At 42.3% G+C, this 26,495-nt stretch overlaps 1 protein-coding gene across 2 annotated transcripts in view; it reads left to right on the forward strand.

Annotated features, from left to right (window-relative positions):
* ccdc88c (coiled-coil domain containing 88C) overlaps window positions 1-26,225 on the forward strand; it is a 41,532-nt gene extending 15,307 nt beyond the window's left edge. The window contains exons 5-31 of one of the 2 annotated variants that reach the window (XM_070841845.1): window positions 311-369; window positions 1,369-1,452; window positions 2,483-2,626; window positions 2,782-3,014; window positions 3,826-3,907; window positions 4,313-4,471; window positions 4,799-4,945; window positions 5,279-5,429; window positions 5,546-5,727; window positions 5,907-6,044; window positions 6,155-6,439; window positions 6,543-7,340; window positions 7,835-7,962; window positions 8,102-8,243; window positions 8,711-8,860; window positions 9,191-9,352; window positions 9,478-9,755; window positions 10,937-11,080; window positions 13,471-13,657; window positions 13,819-13,964; window positions 14,123-14,212; window positions 14,348-14,652; window positions 18,637-18,726; window positions 19,280-19,390; window positions 19,475-19,612; window positions 19,848-20,077; window positions 21,425-26,225. In XM_070841845.1, coding sequence (XP_070697946.1) covers window positions 311-369; window positions 1,369-1,452; window positions 2,483-2,626; window positions 2,782-3,014; window positions 3,826-3,907; window positions 4,313-4,471; window positions 4,799-4,945; window positions 5,279-5,429; window positions 5,546-5,727; window positions 5,907-6,044; window positions 6,155-6,439; window positions 6,543-7,340; window positions 7,835-7,962; window positions 8,102-8,243; window positions 8,711-8,860; window positions 9,191-9,352; window positions 9,478-9,755; window positions 10,937-11,080; window positions 13,471-13,657; window positions 13,819-13,964; window positions 14,123-14,212; window positions 14,348-14,652; window positions 18,637-18,726; window positions 19,280-19,390; window positions 19,475-19,612; window positions 19,848-20,077; window positions 21,425-22,198 — 5,537 coding nt within the window. In that variant the 3' untranslated portion in view covers window positions 22,199-26,225. The remainder of the gene's footprint in view (window positions 1-310; window positions 370-1,368; window positions 1,453-2,482; window positions 2,627-2,781; window positions 3,015-3,825; window positions 3,908-4,312; window positions 4,472-4,798; window positions 4,946-5,278; window positions 5,430-5,545; window positions 5,728-5,906; window positions 6,045-6,154; window positions 6,440-6,542; window positions 7,341-7,834; window positions 7,963-8,101; window positions 8,244-8,710; window positions 8,861-9,190; window positions 9,353-9,477; window positions 9,756-10,936; window positions 11,081-13,470; window positions 13,658-13,818; window positions 13,965-14,122; window positions 14,213-14,347; window positions 14,653-18,636; window positions 18,727-19,279; window positions 19,391-19,474; window positions 19,613-19,847; window positions 20,078-21,424) is intronic. The other variant, XM_070841847.1, reaches the window with a different exon arrangement.
* Window positions 26,226-26,495: the final 270 nt, after the last annotated feature.

Consider the following 26,495-nt stretch of genomic DNA (forward strand, 5'->3'; position numbering starts at 1 on the left):
AATTGGTGAATTTAAAGAAAATGTGTATGTGTTGCTATCTGGATATGACATAAGCTGTATCGAGATATGAGATTTTGGTCTATTGCACGGCCCTACAGTCACACTTGGCTGCAGCTAAATATACTGTATCCCTGTCTTGAGGTGTAAAACCTCAACCTTTAGGTAATTTCTTTAGACATAATGCTTCAGAGACATGATTTTTATTCTCCTTGTCTCTTGTAGTGATTTTTTTATTATCACTTTAGTTCAGCTGTATCATGGTTGCTTGCATTTGAAGCCTATGTTTCTATGTTTTTTTTTTTTTCTCTAGCTAAGAGCATGGAGGAGTTGAAAAGACTTTTGTTGCTGATCCTAGGCTGCGCTGTCCAGGTAATACACACATACTCACAAACACACACACACACACACACGCCGTAACACAGCAGCTTACTGTACCACCCAGTCTCTCCCAGGAAGTGCAGTTGTGTTTAGTTTTGCATGTCTGAGCACAGCCGTTCAGTTTTTCTGCTGATTAGGTGCAGGGTGGAACTAGATGTGGGTGGGACCGCAAGATCAAAATGCACATGGAGTCACATCAGTGGTTTATATGCAGTAATAACCATTATGGCACTATATCATGAACATGCTCGGTATTGGTCAGCGTAGTGTGACAGGTTAAGAGCCTCGCTTGAGGGTATTATAACAGTTGTTTAAATATTTGTAGAAGTTAATTGTGTCAACAACAAGTTTGGGAATGTAAACATTTTGAAATCCATACTTAGCAATTAACTTAATTTAACTAGTACTAACCAGATGTGGCGAGTTAATTGTTAATCAAAGAGGAGGGGCTAGTCATGTTGGAGGTGCAGGTGATTTCTCTGTCTGCGTGTTTGTTTGTTTAGCTCTTTGTTGTCTTTCATTTCCACCTCTCCCATGGCTCTGAACCCACCAAACAGTTTCTCACATCTTGCCTTTTTTCTTCTCTTCCTTTGCTTGCAGCCATTCTGTTTCTCTCTTCCTCACTCCCACCTTTCTAATCTCCCTCCCTTTCTTTCAGTATTCCTTCCTTTTGTCTACCTCCCTACTGGTACTGGTTTTACTGGTTCCAGGAAAGAGGAAGGCCACGAGGGAGCAATGAATGGAAAGGAGGATAGAGCCACATGAAAAATGTTTTTGATGCTGTACTAAATAGACGCAGTGGTAAAATAAACATGTGCCAAACAAACTAACATTCTTCATCAGGCCACATTTCCCACAGTGCTGTTGTGCTTGACATTAATCTAATGGCAACATAGAAAAACATCATCAACCACAATTGTCTTCAAATGTATCTCCTTTGTGTGTGTGTGTGTGTGTGTGTGTTTCTGTATATGTCTGCGTGTGCATCAGTGTGAGCGCAAAGAGGAGATGATAGAGAAGATCAAGCTGCTGGACATTGAGACCCAAGCTGCTATCGTCTCTCACATCCAAGAGGTCAGTGGAGCACAATGCTGTCCTAGGGTGGATTAAACCAGAAATAAATGTAGAATGATTTGTTGTGGTGTTGTCCCACTGATATCATCACTGAACATGATGAATAACTAGGATCTAAGTTTAACAACTTCAACAGCATTTCACATTCGTCATCGGTGAATGGGGTTTGTTCACTTGTCATGGAGAGGATCATGTGATCTAAATATGTAGGTAATTACATCGACAGTCTGGTAAAAGATAGCACATATTGGTAGCAGACATCAGGTGGGGGAGAAGCTGTTGTTGCATTAGCTGCAGTCATTAGCTTTCCCTAAGTCTGCTCACTACAACCTCCTAGAAATGCCTCAAACCGTGTGTATTCATTTGCCTCAATGCAGCACGAAGCATGTCAAACATCAGCAGACATCAGAGAACAATCACAGCTCGGTCAGCAGTAATCAGTTTAAACAGTCTGTCCAATTTGTTATGCATTTGATACTTAATATAGCTCCTTCCTGTTTTCAGACAGCTTCTTTATTTATTTCAGGCCAGCTGTATCAAGCTAGCTTAGCTCTTTACTTCTCTGAGAGGCTATTATCTGCTGAATGATTTACTAGTTAACCTCTCCAGCCCCACTGATACCCCAGTGGACAAGCATTGTTCAAACACACAGAACCTCAGTATCTTAATTTTCTGTTACGATCCTGAGGTGTTCAAATATGTCAACAAGTAAAGCCGATTTACAATAGTAATCAATATTTAAGTAATTTGAGATTGAACATTCTTGAATATTCTTTTCTCATCTATCTTACCAATAGATATAATAAAGTGGATATGTCCTATGAAATGTTGTCAGACAGCACAGAAAAATATTTTATCTGAATTTGAAGTTATTTTATCAGCTAAACATTTAAGAGAAATATTGTGGTTAAATATACAGTGGTCCTACTTAATGCAAGGAGGAACCCACTACACTATTATGTACACACAAGTCAACTTGTGCTGTATTTTGCTACATTATAATTTGTGTGTGCGTATCTGTGTATTGCAGGTGACACATAACCAGCTGAATGTTCTTGACCTGTCCTGGCTGGAGGAAGGATCAGAGTTCGTACATGAAGAGCTGGAACCTCTGTCCCGAAACATGGCTGCGTCGCTACAGCAACTGATTAACCAGAGAGACAAAGCCAGCGAGGTAGTGAGACTCACACACAACAAACACTGTCAGGCTTCTCTTGGTATTTTATTAAGAATGATCACACATATAGAACAAAAGTATGCCTATAGCATTATTTCAAAGGGAAAACAAGAATTGAATGTGAATTTATGAAAAACACTTCTGCCTCTTAGGTGATTGTGGATCTGACCCAGGAGAGAGACTACTTGTTCAGTCAGCAGCCGCAGGAAGGGTGCAGGAACTTGGGCATGAGCAGCCCAGAGCGTGGGCGGGGTTCTGGAGGCGTGGGAGAAAGTAATGGTGGATCTGCTGCGATTGTGTCTGGGCTGACCAAAGAGGAGAGGCAGCATCTATCTGTGGAGCTTGCTGATACCAAGGCCAAGCTCCGCAGATACAGACAAGAACTGTGAGTCAAACTCAAAACCTGGATGGTGGTTCAAGAACCTATACCTTACCCATATCAAAGAATTTGGACTCAAGTTGGACTGTGCCTGCTCAGGGAGCTGACCAGTTAGAGCTGTCTGGCCTTTCTGGGAGGGGGGGCTTTGACATGAGCTAAATTAGAGCACTCAGAAAGAGTGCGTAAAGCACTATGAGAGTATGAGAAAAATAATTTGGACATTACAGCAAACATATTCTAATAGGACCCCAAATACAAGTATGAATCTGAAAATGAGCCTAAAATATATCTCCTTTAACAATGTAATCATATGACTAGTGTTATTTGTATTGTGTTGTATTATATTGTTTCTGTGGGGCTACGGAGACAAAGCTCCCCATGTGGCTGAAGTAGTAGCTCATCGCATACTGTTACACAGTCCAAACAGTGGGTGTCTCGGGTCTAAAGCTGAACTGTGGTTATACAAGCAGCAGCTGGAAGTCATTATACATCCAACATAGCTTATTATGCTGTCTAGTTCTGATAGATCTTCAATGTAATCACATAAACTATACACTCCCATATTACACACAGTCATTCTGCAGAATATACTGTCTAGGTTACTTTACCTACATATATACTATATTATTTTACAGAGATCTATTAAGACAAGTCTATCGTATGTATCTCCACTCTCATCACTGTTAGTTTTCCTTCAGTTACTACCTATCTAGACATTACCGGGGTGTGGCCCTGATTATACAGTACAACATAATGATGGATTGTAAAACTTTTAATGTGAAGCTGAACTGTTATTTGTGCATGTGTGTGTTTTCAGGGAGGAGAAGACAGAGCAGCTGATGGATTCAAAACATGAAGTTGAGAGTCAGAGTCAGGAGTTACAGAGACTGAAACAGGAGGTCAGCACCCGTTTATAACCAATTGTCTCAGATCTGTTTGACTAGAGGAAAATGATTGGGTTGGGGATGAAGAAAAGCAGATTGGAGTTCATTGTTTCTGTCTAAGACTGGAGATAAACTTCTGAATTTTTGTCTCATTAATTAGAGGCAGTTATGATTTGTCAATTAAAATGACAGACTACAAGCATTAACATACATTAATGTTTTATTTATACTAAAAAGCTGAAATAGTTTTGAATAGTTTTGTAGCAGTTTTCAATTCAGTTCAGTTCAGTTTTATTGTCAATGTATGATTTATAGTGGAAATAGACCCAATAATGCAGATCTAAATCCTGAATCTACTCATGTTGGTGCCGTTACTGCTGTCTGTGTGTGTGTGTGTGTGTGTGTGTGTGTGGGGTTCAGAACCAGTCACTGTCTTGTGAGGCTCGTTCGGTCAGAGTGTACCGGGACGAGGTAGACTCGCTGAGGGAAAAAGCGGCCCGGGTTGACCGGCTTGAGACTGAACTGACCAGATGTAAAGAGAAACTCAATGATGTTCACTTCTACAAGACCAGAGTGGAGGTACACATACACAGCTTCACACTACACGATGCGATTAACCATCATATTAAGGACTGCTGCATCATGATGCATCATGTAGCAGTGCTTTACATAGTTATGGTATATTTTCATACTACATATATGACTACTGCATGCTGTGTTTGCTGCTTAAGTTGATACACCAGATTGACTGTATGATTTGCATGAACACTTCATACAAGATCATAACTCTAACTGGCATGGATATGCTTTGTGTTATAAACACACTATAAAGCCAGACCCAGCAGCTGGTGCTGGCAGTTCACTTATTGTGTTTGTGTGTCTGTATGCACGTGTGTGGTCATTCAGGAGCTTCGCGAGGACAACTTGACTCTGATGGAGACTAAGGTGCTGTTGGAGGAGCAGCTGTCAGCCTCCAGGGGACGCTGTGATAAACTGCACACATTGGAGAAAGACAACCTGTTACTACGAGCTAAAATACACGACCTGGAAATGGTATTACACTATTACGCTTTCCACAATTAATTAGTCAGAATGTCATGCAAACGCTATTTTAAAAGCTTTTAAAACAGCACATTTTTTGGCATGAATGTATTTATTTGTTTTATAAAAGCAATAGTTCAATTTGCACAATACCAGCCCCAAATATCTGAACAAAGCAACCATATGAATTATACATGAGGACATACTTTTTATTTCATTTTATTTCCTCACATGTTAGCACAAAATATTGTGTATTAGCACCTACGTATTAAACTGTTACCATTTGATTTGCTAATATCTATGCCTGTGTGTGTGTCTGTGCGTGTGCGCACATGCATTGTATAGGAAAGGGACAATGAACGTCAGAGGTTGGAGGAGCTGGTGGAGGAAAACATGATGCTGGAGATCGGACAGAAGCAGAGTATGAACGAGTCAGCTCATCTAGGCTGGGAGCTGGAACAGCTGACCAAGAACCATGACAACTCTAACACAGAGAGTAAGGCACACATACTTTTTATTCTTTTCCGTTCTGTTATATCCTGTTCTGTTTCCATGTCTGGAAGTGGCTTTCCCTCTCTTTTGTCAAAACTGAAGTATCTCTGTCTGCTGCAGCTCGTAAGTCATTGGTCCACGAGCTGAACGAGTGTGTTTCCAGCCGGTTGTTGAAGCTGGAGAAGGAGAACCGGGAACTCCAGACATCTATAGAAGGACTGAAAGAGGAGAATCACCTCCTGCAGGAGCAGCAGCTCCACACCCAGGAGCTGGACAGGGAAAACCAAAGCCTCAGCAAGAAGGTTGGACACCTGAATGTGTTAAAGCCCCCTGTTCAGTTCAGTGTGGTGTTGACACCGTCTGGGTTTGCAAAATATATCTGGGTTTTTAAAATAATAGATTTGTATCTATCTATAACTTGTCACTCAATTGCATATTACTAATAACTACAGTACCTTTATCTTGTTTGTTTGATTGTTAGTTGGAGCGTCTTCAGGTTTTATTGGACCAGGAGAGACTGACCAATCAGGACATGGAGTCTCTGGGAGAGGAATTGTTGAAGGAAAAACAGAGTCAAGAGAGAGGAATGCACACTCTAAGGGCAGAGAAGGACAGACAGGTAGTTAACACACACACACACACACAGAAGCTCAGGTAAGACATTATTAAAGTTGGTTTTAAGTTAACGCATCCTTTGTTGATGCCCAATTTCTGCTCCTGTCCAATCAGATCTCAGAGTTGGAGAGTGAGAAGCAGCACCTCTCTGACACGGTGGCATCCCTTCAGGAGCGCGCTCAGTCAAATAACGAAGCGAGGGTCCGCGAGGTGGAAGCAGAGAACTGTCTACTTCACCAGAACATCACTGACACCAGCTCCCGATTGGCCAGTTTAGAAACCCAACTCAAACTAGCCAACGAGGAGGCAGAGAGGCTGAGGGAGAGGGCAGGGCGTTGTGAAGAGGTGGAGAGGGAGGTGGCAAGGCTTGAGAGGAGCAGGGACGCGCTGAAAAGAGAAGTAATAAAATAATATATATATTATATGAAGAATATATATATGGATGGATAGATGAATTGATCCAAATATTGATAAGAGATATGCTCCTCTATTTTGCTTCCAGGTGGCTTCCCTGCGTGCATGCAGTGAGCGGTCAGAGGTTCTAGAGAGGCAGATCTCCTCCCTGGAGCAGGAGGTGCACAGGCTAAAGCGGGAGGCAGAGGAGGCCCAGCGGGAGCTGCAGAGACTGGGGAGGCACGAGGTGGACAACAGTGTGCTGTCAAAAGAGAACCTGGACCTGCGCTGCTCCTTGGAAAACCTGCGCTCCTCATCTGTGCAGCTGGCCACCCTACAGGAGGAGCATAAAGAGGCACAGAGAGAGACACAGGAGCTGCAGAGGAGACTGGAGGAGGCCAAAGAGGAGGCACAAGGAGAACGGAAGAGGGTAGAGAGGCTTGAGCTGAACGTGGCAGCTCTGAACCAGGAAAAGCATTGCTTAGAGGAGGCAGTACAGAGGAGCAAAGAGGAAAGGGAAGAGGTGGAGAGAGAGAGCAGGGAGACGCAAGCCAAAGAAGACGAACTAAGAAGGGAAGTAGAAGAACTGAAGGAGGAGAGGAGAAGAAGGGAGGAAGTTGACATAGAGAGAAGGAAGCTTCAGGTGGATCTGGAGCAGTCAGAGAAAGACAGAAAGCATCTGCAGAAGGAGAGCTGGAGGATCAGAACACTGCTGGAGGGTAAAGAGACGGAGCTTGAAGAGAAAGTCAGGAGGTTGGCTACAGTGGAGAAAGAGGGCGTGGCTCGGAGTAAGGAAGTAAATAGGCTGAAGGAGGTGCAGGTCAAAGCCAAGGAGTTGGAGAGGGAGAACAAGGAGCTGCAGAAACAGGCAACTATTGACAAGAGGACTCTGGCTACTCTGAGAGAGGTGAGAGGAAAAAGCTTCTAGACTTGTCAAGACACAAAAAGATCTTCAAAATAGTTTATGAACTTCTCCATCTCAGCTTAATAGTTGAGATTCAAACTTTATTCTTGACCTTGTAGCAGCACCACAAGGCCCATTTAGGGGCTGTTCTGGAGCCTTCACTTCACATGAGCGTCCTCTGCAGGAGCAAGCATGGATGGGAAGTCCTTAAAAGTGCTCCGAAAAATGGAAAACCACTGTTTGCAAAAGTGCAAAATGAACTCAACCTCAAAGCAGAACATTATTGAGTAACTAAGTCCAATATATTTGGTAGATAACAGTGACTGGTATATATTCAGTTTTTAATACAAATACAAATACTAATATCAGCTCAATTTTCAGACTGACTCACACTATGCAGTGTTCTAACCCAGACATGCATTTTATAATATGAAAACGTTGATGTGTATTCAACAACAGTTTCAATGGTCGTGTGCTGTGTGTCTTCATGTGTGCAGGAGTTGGTGTCAGAGAAGCTGAGTGTTCAGCAACAGAGTGTTGAGTTAGAGAGACTCAATGAAGAACTGGAGAAGATCGGACTGAACAGAGAAAAACTTCTCCAGCAAGAGCACACACTGGAGGACAGGTAGTTTTCTCTAGTATGCTGGTTATTTTTGCCCCATTCTAGGGCTACTAATCAGATTTGAGCGATTTCATGCGTAGAAATGAATTTAATGTCCCGATTAGTAATGATGTGTAATTGTTTTCTTTTTTTTGTATATCAGCAGATACAGGCTGCTGGAGTCTCGACTAGAGGAAACTGTCCAACAGACAATGAAGATTAAAGAGGACAAAATCTCCTGTCTAGAAAAGAAAGTAGAAGAGAGCAACATAGTCAAGGCTACACTACGTGCTGAATTAGCCACTGTGAGGACATGCACATACTTTTTTTATAAAAGATCTGTCCAAATTCCTAAAAACCTTTATTTCTTGAAAACTTCTCCTGTCATACTGAATATATACAATAATAAATGTATAAATAAATAAATCAACCATCGTACAAAAGTGATAAAGTGATAATCAGCTTCAATGCTTCACTCACAAAGTGAGCATTGAAATGGATTAATGATTTTCTACATAAAAGGAATGTGTCAAATGGCCCAAACAGCTCATAAAGCATAAGCTTGGTATTTATTACATAAATAGACGTTAAATTATGAAAAAGAAAGAAGCATTTCCTCAATTATAATTTTTTAGTGTCAAAGACTAAGATTGAGTTGACATTATTTTGCTATATGGATTAGGAACTCTTTAGATGAGTATTCTATTAGCAATAATCTCTTATGAGGTGCTTTATTGTAGAGTTTATTACAATGCGTTCTTTTCTGCCGTAGGCTCGTCACGCAGTGTCCGCCCTGCGCCTTCAACAGGAGGAGGAAGAAAACCACAACTCCCTGGAGCGCTCAGGGAGTAACCGGGGTCAGGGGTCAGCCACTGCTGAACTGCTACGAATCAAAGATCATCTTATCGATGTAGAAAAGAATGTAAGAGTTTCCTATTTTAATTCCTCAATAAAAAACTCAAGGTACACCATTTCTTTATTTTTATTTCAAAACTCTACAAATCATTGTTTCTGTGTTTATGTAGCATATTGGATGTTTTTATCATTTTTATTTTGCTCATAATGTGCCTTTTTCCTATGTACACTACATATTCTTTTATAATTAGTATATTAAAGGTTACCTGTACCATTATTAGACCATTGTTGCCACAGGAATGACTTGATGTTTGATGATAATTTTTACCATTTTGTTTTTTTCTTTTCTTTCAGTAGGTTGAGTCACTAATTATTTTGGTGTCATTATTTCCTCCAGAATGCCTCCCTGCAGACGGAGAGTAGTCTATTGAAGGATCAGCTCAAACAGCTGGAAAATCAGAACACATCTCTTAACAGCCAGATGGTGGCACTGCAGCGACACACCACCACCCTGCAGGAACAGAATTCAGCCTTACATACACAGACAGCAAAGCTACAGGTGAACAAAATACTATTCAGTCTAAGGTGGCTAATAATGACGGTAACATCATTTATATACACGTGGGTTCTATTTTACCACGTTTTTTTTTTACCTGAGTTCTAATTGATCTCACTGTGTCTTAGGTGGAGAACTCTACGCTGTCCTCCCAGAGTGCTTCTCTCATGGCCCAGAATGCTGTTCTGCAGGGCCAAGTTACAGCCTTGGAGACGGAGGTAGAGTCATGGCAGCGACAGCGTGAGGAGGCGTGGCGAGGCAGAGAAAACGTGCTCAGTGATCATGAACGCTTACTGAGCGTTCATGAGAGGCAAGCGCACGAATACGAGCAGCTTATCAGTCAGCACACTATGGTGAAAGGCAAACAGAGGGCCCTGGAGAGTGAACACAGGACACTGCACAGCAAGTAAGTGGATAACAAACAAACTCTTCTAACAGTATCGTGATAGTAGTGAAATTGCGATGAGTGCAGTGAAAACCTAATTTAATGGCAAAATACTGGAAAGGTACGGAGCTTTAGGACTGTTCACCTCCACTCATACATCCCAGGGGTTGCTATTGTAGAAATAGGGGGATATGAGTTAAATTAATAAATCAGACCTCAACCACTTTCTTTGGAAATTTAAACAAGGTTCTAACACACACCACCTACCATGGTGTAACATTAAAGTACTGTGAGTGAGAATTAGTGGGTACCCAGTCACCCCAAATTATGGATACGTTCATGTAACAGCCTCCACATTTAAGATAAACCATCAAAAATATTTTTTTTTATTGTACAGGAAGAGAAAAGAGAGGGATGTTGATATGTGTGTATAGCAACAATTCACACTGGGATGCACTACTACATGTTGGGGAAAAAAAGACTTATTGCAACTTTACACAGCATAGCAGTGTTTCACTAGAGCTCAGTGTATAAACAGATGCATGAGGTCACAGGGAGCATACACACACACCCACATACACATACAGTGTCCTCATATCACTGTCGAGGTTAGTTTGTTGGTTACCAGCAGCTTACACACATATTGGCTCTTACCACCACCAGTGGCTGTAGGACACAGTGTTATTATTAACACATTGCCACTATATGACCTTTATCAACTTCATAAAGAAAGTTTAACTGAATTAATTAATTTACTCCCACTCCTCACAAACTCTTCACAAACTTCCTGTGGCCCAGAGGTAGAGTGGGTCAATCGGAAGGTCGGATGTTCGATCTCCGGCTCCTATGAGTTAGCGTGTCCTTGGGCTTTGATTGGTCGAAATGACTAGAAAGACACTACACAAAAACAGAACATTTACCATTTACAATAGCCAAAGAAGTGGAAACTCAGTTTTTCAGTTTGACGATCTCCTCAAGCTGACTTGGTCAATGTCGGCACGTCTCCAGTAACTGATATTCAGCCCTCACACGTGTTAGCGATTCAGCTGATCCTCTTATTTCAAGCAGCATAATACTGACACATTCCTGCTCAAATTCTGACAAAGACAAAGAGTCTGTGGGCACCGCAGGTGAAGTAAAGTGGGTGTCATACTCCGTTACATGCTATTAATATGACCATGTGTCTGTCTGTCTGTCTGCAGGTATTGTATTTTGCTACAGCAGAAGGAGAAATTGGAGGAGCAGGAGGGGCATGGTCGGAAAGAGAAGGAAGAACTGAGCCTGGAGATCCAGAAGAATCGACTTCTACAGCAAGAGAATCTACAGCTGAAAACTGAAGTGGACAGGTGCTGCATCTTTTCATTTTCATTGACATTGTCAAAAAGTTTGTTGTCAAGGAAAACTGAAGGCAAAAATAGCATACAGTCTGATCCCGGCGTTAATAATAATAATAATACATTTTATTGATAATGCACTTTTCATTGCATAAAATCTCAAAGTGCTACAGAGGAATAAAAAGAATGCATAAAAACAGGAACACAATACAATACAGCAACAATAAATTAAAACGAGTGAAAGGCTTTTTTAAAAAGAAAAGTCCTCAAGCCTTTCTTAAAGGTCTCCACAGACTGCCCTTAAATCGTCTGAGAGAGAGCTCCACAGAAATTTGTTGCACTGTTCTTCTGTGTGCTCAGTGTGTGTTTGGCTCTGTGGGTTGAGGAGATGGTTTATAGTTGAGAAGAGCAGCTTGGAGTTTCCAGCGCTATTGTTGATTATTTTAGAGTAGAATTGTGAGCGAGCGTCTGTGAGTGCCTCAGCATAGGCTTTTGGTACGCAGCTCAAGGACACGCCCAGCTGCTTTCATCTTCCGCTGCTCACAGGTATACCAGGGGGCTGAACGCGAGAAGGTTACAGTTCTGGTTTTGATGGTGGCGTGGAGATCCAGAAGACTATGGAGTGATCTGTTGTAGAAAAACACTGCTTCATCAGCTGAAGAGAGGCTGGCGGAGGCAAGAAGCTGGAGATCTGATATGAAGTTTTCTGGGTTGATGCTTTTGATGTTCCAGAAGTAGATTTGGCGTTTGGGCTCAGAGCAAGGAGATGGAGAGGGCAAGTCCAGTGAGATGGCCTTATGATCAGAGACACCTAGGTCGTAAACTTGCAGGTTTGCGACAGCAGCGGAGTCGGTGATGACCAGGTCGAGAGTGTGCCCCCAGGTGTGTGTGGGGACGTCCACGTGCTGCGTCAGGTCAAGGTAGTCCAGTAGTTGTAGGAATTCAGCTGCTGAGTGGTGGGATGGATGGGATCAGGTCTCCCAGTATTATGGTGTTAGCAGATGTGGAACAAAGGGTTGTGAGGAGGTCGTGCATTTCCATAATGAAAGCTGAGTTTGGTTTAGGTGGCCGGTAGATAAGGAATACAGTCATTGGATTAGGGGGTTTGCATTTGAATGTGAGATATTCACATGAGGAGACTTCAGGTAAAGCCAGGTGCCAGGTTTCAGTGATGCATATAATGTCTGTCCAGGATGTGGTCATGGATGAGGCAGGATTTATTTGTGAGGGATTGGCCATTAAAAAGTTCAATTTTAATGCTTGGTGGACTGAGGGACCTCTGTAAAGGTCGGAGCAGACTGAAATCCAGCACTCCAGGTTTTCTGTACCACCCTGTGTTGCCAGCACTACAAATCCCAATAGTGGAGGCGCTCGGATGACTTGTCAGATGTGTGACGGTGCAACCAGAAGACGAGATGGATGGGATGGAGCCGGAAAGACCGGGCCGAGAGTAAATAACCTTTCTGCAACAACCTACTTCTCTGGACGTAGTGGGGTCTGTGCAGCAGGCAGAGTTGTTTAATAGCTGACATACAAGCCAGAACGAGACAGTTACTGTGTTTCAGCAGTTGAGAAGTTGAGTATGTCAGTATTTTGCCCGCTGTGGAGGGACTTAGCCTGGAGCTAGCCGTTAGCCACGAACTTGTAGCAGTACCTATATGGAGGACGGTGAGGCAGCAAAAAACGGTCCACAGCATGGCAGGTAGTGATGGTGTGATGAAGAGTATCTGCTAGTCATTTGATGTACAGCACTGCTGTACTGTGATATTACATGTGGGCTACATACCAGTGGATCTGTAAACATAATGATGCTAGTATTATGTCAGTAAAGCCAGATGAAATGAATCTATCCTGAATGATATATCAATAGAACTCTGTTTATCATATCCATTAACATCCACTGTATCTGGCCACCATGTTTGCACGCTCACCAGACTCTGCTCCTGAAGTAGAAATATTAATAGTACATGGAAGTATTGTTGTTATGAAATAAGTGAATATTTTTTGAATGTTGGATATTAGTTTATTTAAAATTTTCAGCTGTTTCATGATACCTTTTTCATTTGTGCCTTTACAATGCACCTGTGAGTCTAGTGTTAAGTACTAGTACTTTAGAAAATAATAGAAGACAATTATATTTGAGAGACTTTAGTTACATGTCACACAGATTTTAATATCTTCATTCAAATATTAGTTGAGTATCAGGTTTCCAAATCAGCGTAGCAGTTGTTTTCTTAAGGTGTAAGTTTGAAATGCTTGGAAATGTTAAGGTCAAGGAACATTGCAGCCCTAGTTCAGTTAAGGTCTGTGGCAGATCCTGGATGCACAGTTAGCTGCTGATTTTAAAACTATTAGTTCTAACTATTGGTATTCTTTTTGACTTCTTCTTTTTCCCCCTTTAGATTGACAGAGAGCCAGTCACAGCAGTCAGAGCAATGTGAGGGGTACCAGCAGCGTGTGAATGAACTCAAGAGCACTCTAAGCTCCTCCCAGCTGGAAGTGAGTCAATGGATGGCACGACACGATTCTCTGATGGAGCAACACCAGGGCCTGGATCTAACCATGACTAAACTAGACAACCACTGTGAGGTAAACAGGTCCTTTTGTTTCACCATGAGGTAGTGGAGGGAAACAAGTGACATACACTTCTTGTAGCACAGCAGTGTTTGACTTTAAAAACTCCTAATCTTTCACTGCTGCTTTCCTGATCTGACTCCTGTGTGTGGGTGTGCGCATGTGTGTGTGTTTAGCTGTTGAGTCGACTGAAAGGGAACCTTGAGGAGGAGAACCACCACCTGCTGAGTCAGATCAACCTGCTGAGTCAGCAGAACCACAGTCTGCTGGAGAGGAGCATGGAGAGTAAAGAGCTCTATCACCAGGAACAGAAACTATACATGTAACTGCACACACCACCACACCTGGAATCCAAACTACACTTGACATACAAACACTCATATGTTGAAACTGTTAAAGCAGAGAAGCTTCAGAAAGATAGAGGAGCATATTACAACAATCTGTTTGTGTTTCTTTCCTTCTGTGTCTCTCTTCATTCAGTGATAAACTGAACGCTCTTCGTCGTCAGAAAGAGAAACTAGAGGAGAAGATCATGGACCAGTACAAGTTCTACGACCCCACGCCTAAAAAGTAATGATTTTATCAACACCTGAATATCCTCATATATAAATGATGGAAAATAGTGTTATCAGCTCCATATAACTAGTTCATGTATTTCATATGATGTTTGATATATGACAGATACATGTTGTTGTATGTTGTCAGGAGGAGTCAGTGGTCTGGAGCCAAAGCCTTAGCCAAACTGATTAAACCCCGAAAGGAGAGCAGCAGGGAAAGAGGGGGAGACCGAGACAAGGAGGGTGGCAAAGACAGAGAACGAGCAAAGAGTGCCCCAGACATCCCACTACCTGCCCCACCTCCCCTCCTCCCACCCGAAACCCCACCCCCACTTCCCCAGCGGGCAGCAAGTGATACGCAGGACAGCAGCCAAGCCCAAAGTAACCATAACAACCACACCATCAGCCCCAGCTTGGGAGCCCAGAGTCCAGCACTCACACCTATCAACCGAGGTGAATACACTCACTCACACTGACAGAAATACACGTTGAAAAACAAAATTTCACTCTGTGAAAGACCCGCTCTGAAAAGTTCAGAAACGATATTTGTTTCATGCTGACATTGGAGGAGAAATGAATATCTTCATGGGGTATAGAATATGGTGACTTGGCCCAGGTGCTCCTCCTTATCTGTTCCTGTAGGGGGTGCTGCTGACCACCACATAGCTGACTGACCTGCTGAGTTACTGAAGGTCGCTTTACAACTCTGTCTCTCACATCTGTTAACATCCACTGTATCTGTCTACTGTGTTTGCACGCTCACCACACTCTGCTCCTAAAGTAGTTTGTTCTGAAGTAGGTTTCAACTGCGTTCTTTCCAAATTTGAATATTTTTTGAATGTGGGATACAAGTCTATTTTAAAGTTCCAGCTGATTTGTGATACATTTGTCATTTGTGCCTTTACAATATTCCCATGAGTCTAGTCTACTTTGGAAAATAATAGAAGACTATTTGAGTGACTTGAGTTACTTGTCGTGCAGATTTAAATAAGCCAAAAATAGTGGCTCTTACACATTCCCTCCTACTAGACATCCTGCAAAAAAACAAAACTTGGCTTGTCAGGGTTTAGGGCTATCACTGATTGTCCCTTTTTAGTTTTGGATCATCAATCACTGAGGACAGCTAAGAGAGGAAAGGAATGCTGGCAAGCTTTTAGAACAACTCTGAGCAATCTGAAATGACACCAGGAATTCCTCCCAGATTGCTGCCGTATCTTTGTGGTAACGGACAGCTTTTCTTGTGCCGAGAAGAGGTTAGCTTACCAGAAACCCAGTGAAAACATAAAAATATTTGGTTTTGATGACATAATTCAAACGATGGTTTGATAATGCAGTCGGAGGTCTTCTGAAGACATGAGCTATAAGCGATGATCAATAGAGTGGAATAAGATTAGACCCTTGGTATACATTCCTGTCTTTTCCTCTAACAACTGCACCCAACCTTTGGGTCAATATTACGGGCAGGTAAAAAGCAAAACTAAATTATGCTTATAAATTATAAATTATGTTTATTTTTTGCACTTTTGGCTCATTATAGCTTAATACTGTATAGCTCTGGTCCTTACTTCAACTTTGTTAAATTAAACATTCTAAACAGATAAACTTATTTTATTGAACTACTCAAAATTCATAGATATCTGACATAGGGCTGTGCGTATCAACACTAAGAAAGTGAGCCACACAGCCAAAGTTCATTGGATTTTTATATAAATGCAGAAGTAGGGACGTGAAATCTAGCTAGATAGATTGCTGCTGTGGCTGCTCTGCGTCCGTTTGACTGGCTGAAGAGCGCTCAATTATGGCTAAACAAAATAAAACTAATAATGAAGCCATTGTAGTAACGGTAACATCACTGCAAAACCATGTTTTACAATGATATGTAGGTAAATCCACCACCACGCCACCACATAATTAATCCAAAGAAGGGTCACAAGTAGACATTGCTGTGGATTTAAGGGTCACATAGGAACCACTATGCCACTACTGTAGCTACCTGATGCATGCTTTTCATCATTCTATCCTAACGGGGCTCTGAAGCATGACCCTAACTATGTTTATATTTTCATTTCCATGGGTTTTCTCTTCTGTTGCCTTACTCTTAAATGGAATTCAACTCACATGGCTGAGCTCGGTTCACTTTAATTCAACAAGTGTATTCTAAACCGAATTTGCCGACATATTTTTATTCTGTGTTTATTCAAGGAGGTAAGTTGAAACATAAACACAAATCAATTTCTCTACAATGCGGCCACATGTGACTAGTTTTTGTGCAGAAATGGCTCTACAACACAGACCAGTGCTATGCCCGCAGATTTTATCTGTTGTTTCCTGATCACGGAGTACTAGTCACACCACACCCCAAACACACCGGCAGTCATACTTTGCTTAAACATAGAGTGAGTTGAGGTCAGTCTAATGTTTGGATTTTACTTAACAAACGATTTGTTTTCATCTTTTATTCTAAATGATTTTCCTGCATGATATTATTTTTGCATTCTGTCAATCACATACTTAATAGCTCCTTAACCAACTGTTCTCTTTAATTTACTCACTGTCATTGTTTCATTTTTTTCTAAACATTTCTCCATCTCTCCCTCCTATCTCTCTCCATTCTCTCCATCTCAGCTCCTCCTGCCTCCAAACGTTTTGTTTTCTTCCGCAGTAAAAGTCAAGACAAGCTCCTACCCCCGCCCTCCCTCTCCCCCTCTTCCCGTCCCTCCCTCTTCTCTAGAAGACTGCGATTCTGGTCTTCCTCTGACATCACAGCTGACGTCATCAGTAGCCAGCCAATGTCAGCCAACGGAGTATTCTAAAATCCTCCTCATCATCCTTTTTTAACCATACAAATCATCGTCACCTTCCTCCTCATCAGACTCTTAAACAACACTCAGCACTCTCAGTGCTCAGACTGTCAGTACTTCACAAAAGAATACACATATACGTACGCTCAATTCAACACTACAGTAGGCACAAATTGCACACTCCGCAAGCATTCATATAAACATACAAAACACACACACACACACACACACACACACACACACAGGTGCATGTTGCAGTTGTGAGCCAGCCATTTTTACTAGTAAGTAGTGTGAGCAGAGATGGTTCATGTGTGAGTGTGTGAGAGTGCGCACATGCACATGTTTCCTAGCACGCCACGCTTGCCCGCATATATCTGCATGTCTTTGAAGAGTTGTCTTTATCTGTATAAATATGTTATCAATCACAAAGCTTTGCTGCACAAATGTTCCCTTTATTCAATCAGCAGTGGAAGGACACAACAGCAACTGTACAGCTGCACACTTGTCACTTAGCACCTCTCCTTGTCTGTCTTTGTACTTGCTTGAACCCCCTTGGTCTATCCATCCTCTGTCTGAATGAATGCATCAAGACATATGGCGCTTTTCCACTAGCACCTACTCGGCTCGACTCGACTCGGTCTTTTTGGTTTTCCACTAGACATAGTACCTGGTACCAGGTACTATTTTAGTAGCTACTCGGCCGGGGTTCCAAGCGAGCTGAGTCGAGCTGAAAATGTGACGTCAACATACTGCAGGCCACTGATTGGCCAGGGAGCGGCGTTACTGGATGAGTCATGAGAGCGACTTTTTCACAAGAATCAAACCCACCGTTTTTAAAACCCTGGCAACAGCGACCGTCAAGTCGAGGCGAGTAGTGCTAAAACTGTGTAATGGAAAAGCGCCAATAGTGTCAGCGTGAAGCAAGATTTTGTTTCTTTTAAAAGAGGAGATGACACCATCTTTCTCTTACAAATAAGTAAGTGGAATTCATTAGCAATATAACACCCTTAAAAGTTAAGTACACTGAGGTTTTTGTCTCTATCACCTTATTTGGTCTGGTATGACCAGTAGTCTCACTTTAAATTGGGGAAAGAGAAATAATAACAGAGAGCAAATGCTGTATTCAGTCAAATTATCATCAGTACCTCCAGCAGTATCTTAGTTTATACATGCCACTTAACAATTTGTTTCTAGATAATGAAACTTGTTTAACAGATACCTCTTGTTGTTGTTTTTGGCCACCAGCATGTAGAAAAACTGCATAAAACAGCTTTCAGTGTGAACCTTTTCATGCCAAGAAAGGTTTACACTGATTTAGTGATTGGGTTCCTGGGTTCTGTACAAATATTTGGACAATTTAAATTTAGAAGCTCTATGTTCACGATGGTGCATGGCAAGACTTAAAGGGAAGCTGTGTTTCTATATTCATTATCCAGTCATAATGTCCGTTACATTCACTGAATCAGAATTGATATCGCAGTGGTTTGTAAGCTTGCAGCATGCCTGAGTCAGTGAACAGACTCCTAATGTCTTGCTTGGCTTTGTTGCTACTTTATGTTATGCACACCATGCATCTCGTTGTACTGTTTCATGCAGGTCCAGAATGGTTCCTTACAACATTCTGATTGGTCTGCAGGTTTGACTGACCGGAGCCGGGGTGTTTATCGTAGCAGCACTCCAGGAGGCAGCAGTGAGAGTATCAATGGAGAAGACGGACATGGACGAGGTAATTGTTAACGTTTAATGAGGATAACAGTGAATGAAAATGTTGTAATTCTTGCAGGAATACTGAACAAGTTGAAGATGAAAGTTAAGTTGTGGTATAGTTTTCACATGCATGGTGTACTATTTTGAAAAAACGAGATTGGCAGCCTGATTGCCAGTGTTTACTTTTAAATCACCTACTTAGATAGAGTTTGAAATAAGCAACTGGAATAATTTTGCTTTTCATTACGTCCAGAAATTTGATTACTTAATCGCATCTTAATGCACATTTGATAATGAAGGCTGTTTCGTCTGTCTTGCTTGAAGAACATTTAGATGGTGGGGACAAAAGGAACAGGTTAAGCAAAGTGAACATTGTAAAGTAACACAAAAACAGAAATTGGTCTTTGATAAAACTTTGTGGGTTTGATAATGATGATCAGTACATCAGCACAGATGTACTATGCTATAAAAGGTGAAAGATGGCCGGCTTTTCAGCATAATATGAATGAATTCTGCAGTAGGGCATTGGTTTCCCCCTGACAAAGTAACCACTTTATGTTTTCTGCCCCCAGGTCAGACCCAAAAAACTTTAAGCTCTACTCCAAGCCACCAGTCATCTTCACTGGGCCCAACCAACGCCTGCAGCTCCAAACTGAGTCAAGGCAATGGTCGCAGGCCCAGAGGTAAACTAGGTTACACACATAAGACCTTATTTCACAGGGTCAGCAAGAGTAAATGTATTTATGACGACATGTGAACAATTTCAGGTCCGTTATTTGATGAAGACTCTCGGCACAACACCGCTGACTCCGCATTTGGTCACCATGGCAACACAGGCGGGCGCCCAGGTTCGGCAGACTTCAGCCACAACACCTCCAGCTCCAACTCACCTGTCCACTGCAGAGGTACACACACATTTTAACAGTTAGCTCTGCTTAAAGAAATATTTAGCAAGATATTTGTTTAAATAGATAAACATTTTGCTATGATTCTAGAGAGAAATTGGATCATAGACTGAAATGACTAAGTCTATATACAGATACAGGTTTTACATACAGTATTCTGTCCTAAAAACCCTGGTGTAATCAGATGGTGCCCAGTTTCATTAAGTAATAACATAGATTTTTCTATTTGCCTTAGATCATCAGGTTCGCTCAGCCAGCCTCTCCAGTGATGATGCCATGGGTCTCAGCCAATCACAGCAGACATTGTCACGTAGTTCCACCCTTCCATATGACCACACACCTCAGAGGGCCCAACCACAGCGCGGAGCCGGGGTTAGGTCAAGGACTCGCCCAGGATCTCCTGGAAGTGAGATGGTGACACTGGAACAGTTTCTACAAGAGAGCAACCTACAGTCACCTCCTATGGTAATCAATCCATCATCTATACCGCTTATCCTTAAGGTGGCGAGGGAAAATGTATCATCCAGGTAAAGGAAGGACAAATGAGTCACCGTGAAAGAAAAGAGCAGAATGTTTTGGGCTGGTCACCCACCAAGAAATACCACCATCTTAACAAACCATAAAGAATTCAGTTTTTGGTAATGGAATCATTCTGAGTCAGTTTAGGTCAGCTTCAAGCCGAGAACAATACTGTAGTATTAACATGAAAAAGTACAAAATATAATACTGCCACACTGACACTGAAGCTCCACATAATATGGGTGTCTCTTGTGGCTCATATGATGCAGTCTTTGATGGAAATTACCTTTTATTTTACTTAGTTATTTTTCAACCTACATCTGGCATCTCACATAAAACAAGAAATGACACATGCTCTGTTAGGGAGCGCATTTTTATTCTTATTAATAGGATGGTTATCACTACAAAGCAGATGTTGCAGCTCGCTTATGAAGTGATGTTACTGACAGTTTCCAACTGAGCAACAGCTTACTCATTTACGAGTCATTGTCCAGATTTATGTAGGTACTTGTTCTCACGTGTAATAAAACCGCTGTGAGGCTTCAGCCTACAAATCAGATGTTTCGTTCAAGCCTGTCATCTGCATGTACGGACTGAGCCAGACATGTGAAATCAGCGTGAGAGTTTTACTTCAACTCACTGAACAGTCCAAACTGATAATGTGTTTTACTAAAAAGAAAAAACGTCAACACCCATAATAATTCTTCCTGATTATCCCACAGAGAAGGAGAGCTCTTCATAGCTGCCTCTCAAACAAAACACATTCCTGTGACAAAAAAATATTGAATATGGGATGATTCAGATAATGATGCCAAGTTTAAATCAATATAATTATACTTATAATGATTCCCACCCTCACATTCAATCCAGTTCATTCATTCGAGGACATTCCAACCATTAGAAATATTGTGTGTTTTTATCACACTGGCTCAAAAATGCATAGAAGGAAGACTATTATTTAATAGTGAAGTATGAATGTAATAAAGTTAGGATGTAGGATCTACATACTACACAAAGGACAGGAGGTGGGTAAGTGGCACCGTCCTAGCCAGTGGAAAGTAGCACATGTAAGCATGAACGCCTCTGTTACTCTTTTACGTGGCATAGCGAGATGTACGAGGTGTATGGCAGTAATCAATACGTGCTAGTCGAAGTGGTATCCACTAGTGGAATGTGGGGGATGTGTCATGTTTATGTGACACATACAACTACTAAAACTCAGCATTAGCTAAGCACTAAAGACACAAGCTGACCCCCATCTATCCTTTCTCATTTTTGTTTTCCTTGGACTAGGTGTCTACAGGTAGCAGGGAGGACTTGATGACCGACTATTTCACCAGAAGTCCCGCCCCCTCTGTGCCAGCTGGCAGAGATCAGGTGACTCCCACCAGCTATGTCACACCCACCGTACAGTCGTCCAGCCAGCGGCCAGGCCAGAGCGTCAAGCCATCGCCCCGCCAGTCTGCTGGCCAATCCCCGGCCTCGGGCCAGCCCATCACACAGAGAACCAGCCAGTCACTGAGCAGGGCTTTCAGCCTGGCCTCAGCTGATTTGCTGCGCTCAAATGGGCCCGACAGTTTCCGAGGAAATGAAGGCCAATCAGATGTGGTTGTTCGTAGACATGGGGGAGGGGCTAACGGGAGAGAACGACCTCTCTCTGCCCGTCTGGCCGGTCCGAATAATCAACATGGGGATGGCAGCTTCCCAAACCCACCCATTCACCATTCGTCCTCTCTCAACCTGACACCAGAGAGATATGCAGAGAGAGACAGAGAGAAAGGGAGGACTGCCGTCTCTCGAAACGGCCCCTCCTCATCCCCCTCCTACCACCACCGTGGAGAAGTCGCCATGGTAACCCCTGTCAGGGCTGTGCCTGCCACACGGCCTGATGAAGCCTCTGAGCATGTGGAGGTGGTAAGGGAGGAGCGGTCAGGTGACTCCTCCCACTTAAAGAAAGAAAGTGAGAAAGCAAGGTGTGACTCTGTTGAACGCCCAAAAAGCACACCATCTTCCCCAGATCCCAACAATGACCCCCAGACCGTATGGTATGAGTACGGCTGTGTCTAAACACTGCAACTAATGGATGTCTGTGGGTGGGGCTGTATCTAAAGACGGGAACCAAATACTGAAACTACAGCCTACTGGGGCTGAATACTGGAGCTTTATGGGCTGAGTCCAAACCCTCAGACACAAGTAATCAGTCTCTGGACTGTGCTATTTGCTATTTGTACTTTGGATAAGTAACTCTGTCAAAGTCTACTGCCTACTGCTACAAATACAACTCCACAATTGGTATAAATCCTGGAAAGAAAAGCTTCAGTTTAAAACATCTCAAGAAGGAGGCATGAGTTCAGTTTGTATTTTCTTATAATTTTTGTAGATGAAAAACCAAACTTGATTCCATACGAAACCTGCCAATACAGCTGATAAAAACAGCCTAATGCTAAGAAGCTGGCGGGGAGTTTGGCTACTCAAACAATCATGTTTCACTGCACTCACACCTCAGCTACTGGAGTCATTTTTCTCATCATTTTTTAGGCTGATGCAATATAGATCATTTTGGCTTTTTTAGGATGTAGACTTGAACACTGCAACACTATAGATGGCATCTCCTGTTGTTATTACCGTGCTTACTGTGATAAAGCAAGAGGCCTGAGCCCACAGGGTGATGTTCTTTGGGGCAAAGGAGCCACCAAAATATTTATTTGAAAACACTGTTATTGGATGTTTGAAAAAAAGAATTGTGGCTGTTTTGACCAGATGACGATCCAGGTGTTGGATGTTGGATGATGGCAGCTGTGACGTCTGAATCTGAGAATCCATAACACTTAAAGCCTGCAGGAACAGAGGACAAGTGCTACATACAAAGTCACGAACCAGAATACTATAGATGGGCTTAATCTATGAGCTGGAACTCTTTGACCGCTAACTGGCCCCCCACCACGTCTAAAGAACTGTACACCAGGAGTTAGCCATCACCATCACCAAGAGGTGTGACTGAACTAATGATGGTGACCAGAGGCAGCAGGGCGACTGAATGTATTCAAATGTTTCTGTCATCCTCCTCCCCACCACTGGAACACACGAGAGAGGAGGGAGGGAGACAGAGGGATTCAAGCGAAGAGAGTTGCGGCAAAGGGGTATGCGGAGTGAAAGTGAGAAAAAATGGAGGGATGATGGAATAGAGAAGGGTGGTGGACAGAGAGGGAGACCGATATAGTGGCGGGAGGACGGATAGATAAACAGGACCGAGATGGAGAGGTTCCTCCCAGTTAAATTACAGTCTTTCTTCCTCCATCTTTAGATTCTGTCCCAGCATGCACCACTCTGACACTTTACTGGAAATGTTGCTTGGCCTGTGCCAACTCTAATTTCTCAAAAACGCACACACACACACACACACATACTCATACACATGTACACAAATATATAATGATATATACAGACGCAGAGGCATTGTCCTTCAGGGGTTGGCTGTGGCTTCACTAACCATTCAGCTGGACTTAATTCACACACACATGCATACACACACACACACACACACACACACACACACCACTGGTTAAACACTGTGTTTTGGTAGAGTGTACTGCTGCACGCGAAGTCAGCCACAGAGTTGTAAGCGCTGGTCAACAGAGAGAGAGAGAGAGAGAGAGAGAGAGATTCAGGCTGAATCTAGACCCGCTGGGATCGGGATAGTTAGAGTTTGCATGTTATGAATTAGCTTTGGAATAGTTTTGAGTTTTATGACTGAACTTGAATGTACCAAGTGTTCTATTGGTGAACAAATCCTTTATGTAACTAGACAAAATCATCCAAGTGTCTCTGGTGAGTCTCTGACTTTGGTGCACCGTGCTAACATTTAACTGGAGCTCATTTCAGACAATACGCTCCTCATTATGTGAATGGGATGGCATTTTAATGTTGACCTGTCTGAATAGGTGCCTGAGTGACTTTTATGCAGAAGTCACATCTAGAGATCTCATGCTATAATTTTTATTATTATTATTATTGTTATACTGCAGTTCCTCAGTCTGACTCTTTCCCTTAAAACACCACAGACAAAGGCAGGTTGTTAAAAGTGGACTGTTCCTTGAAATGCAGCACTGTCTGTGATTCTGTCGCTTTCCATAAAATTCAGCATTTAATCTGGTGCATCTGCCTGCAAGACTGTCTGGAGTGCAAGAACGTTGTTGTAAATGTTACCTGCTGGGAGTGGAAAACAGGCAGAACAAAAAAGTAGGGAGTGCACAGTTGTAAGCCACTAAGGCCACACGGGTTCATCTGCACACCATCTCACAACAACACAAACAACAAGGCCAGAGATGAAGCTTACTGAGGAAACATGTGCAATCTTCACAGGAAGTTTCCTTTTAGCGTATGCTCTCTCACTCTCTCTCTCTCATTCTATTTATCTCTCTCTATCTCTTTCATTGAACGTTACGACTCAGTACCCATAAACTAGCCATGCTTAAGTAGGTGGACCAGCTCATATTAGCACAGTGTGTCATGGGTAGAGTATCTAGACTTAGACAGGCAGTGAGCCTGCTGCTCTGCTCCTACTGTGGTCACTTAGCCTCTGTGTGAAAGGTTAGGGTTAGGGGGCTCACTGAATGCCATTACATTACCATTAAGACGGTTAAATACACAGCATCTCACACTGTAAGCATTAGGTTGTGTTTCTTAATCTTATCATTCATCTTCCTGTCAAGATTCTGCTGGAGACACAGGAAGGGTTTTGGTGTCTGTTACCACTGGTAGGTGACTGCTGGAGAATCACAAACACTTGGTAGATTTGTTTAAGGGCATTTGAACAGAGAGAAGAGGAAGGTGATGATGAGAAAACAAAAATGTAGGAGAAATTGATGAAAAATGGAGACAGACGATATTAATGAAAACAATGAAGCCTGTGAAAATAATACTGATATTTAACTGACCTTTTGTCTGTACTGCTTTTTGTAAAGCCTGCATTCTTAATGACTGACGGCGAAGACGTTCCTAAAAGCACTAGAACGATGATGAGGAAGATGTAACACTGGAGTTGTAAAAATGAATATTTTTGACTGACATCCATCACTAACCTTTCCACTCATTTCCACACTTTGAACAAAAAGCACGTGTCGATATGCAACAAGCTAAATTATTCTACCTGTAACATTTGTACATGACATTAGATTTTATGAACTGATCTAATTCTGATCAAATCCAGATCAGTTCCTAAACAGGTAAAAACCCTGTAAAGCCTTTTTAAAACTAGAAATACTTTAGAAATGATAGTAGTGAGATTATGTCAGCAGGCGAAGTGAAACACTGGTTGATTCTGTCAGTAATGCTGCAACCTGCCTGTGTATCTTTTTCAGGTTGGTTTGTGTTGCCTACATGTATATCTGCACTTAAAGCATCTCTGCATTATCGGTCCCCAAAAGCCCTCCAGGACATTTCTGTGTGCGTGAGTCACTTTCAGTTTGCTGATGTCAACAGAAAAAAAATATTGGACTCCCAGATGCAATTTTTCTTTTATTGCAAAACACCGCCACGCGAGCGTCTCACATTATTACCATGGTGTTGGCTGTCTGAAAAGTGTGTGCCCTGTCTGTCTGCTTTGCTGATTGCCCGTGCGTCAGTCTGTCCGACCGTCTCGCTGTCCCATTTGTCTGATGGAACAGTTTGGGGAAGATCGTTCCTATTGGTCGTCTCGCCTGCTCCGTGTAAAGAGCAGCAACACCAAAGTCATCATCATGCTCAGTGAACTGAAAAAACTTAAAGCTCTGTGTCTTCTGTCTGCGTTTCTCAGCACCACTGTGCGACTTACACTGAATAAAAAGCTGAGATCAAAGAACACCAAATGGCTGCAGTGCTCCGGCAGCATCACATGGGAGAAGTGAAAGCAGAGGGTGAAGTGGAGCTGACGTCACTGCTGCTGTAACTGGAATAACTTCTACTGTAGTTCACTTTATGACTTACTGACTGCTATTGTGATGTGATGACTGTTAAAAGGCTTCTTTTAAAAAGGCTACTAGTGTGATTCAGTAGAAACAGAGTGATATTATTGCACCCAAAACATTTTTTGGTAATAAAGATTTATAAACTTGAATTGATTTTTTTTTTTTTTTTGCAAGTGTATTTGTGTCTTTCCTTTAGGAGGAGGGGTGTTAGATAGGTGTCAGTTGACAACGTCATAAAACTCAAAAGCCACATTAGCAGGCTGCTAAGTGTCAATAATGATGTTAATGTTGGATCTACTCTAGTGTCCCTGTAAACTATGACATTTTGACCTGTTGAATGACTTTTAACTTGAGAAACCGAATGACTAGAAATTGACGCAACAGAGAGGATGGAAAGCCCCCAGTCTAACACTGTTGAG

Source organism: Pempheris klunzingeri, chromosome 13, assembly GCF_042242105.1.
Source record: "Pempheris klunzingeri isolate RE-2024b chromosome 13, fPemKlu1.hap1, whole genome shotgun sequence".
NCBI classification, from domain to species: domain Eukaryota; kingdom Metazoa; phylum Chordata; class Actinopteri; order Acropomatiformes; family Pempheridae; genus Pempheris; species Pempheris klunzingeri.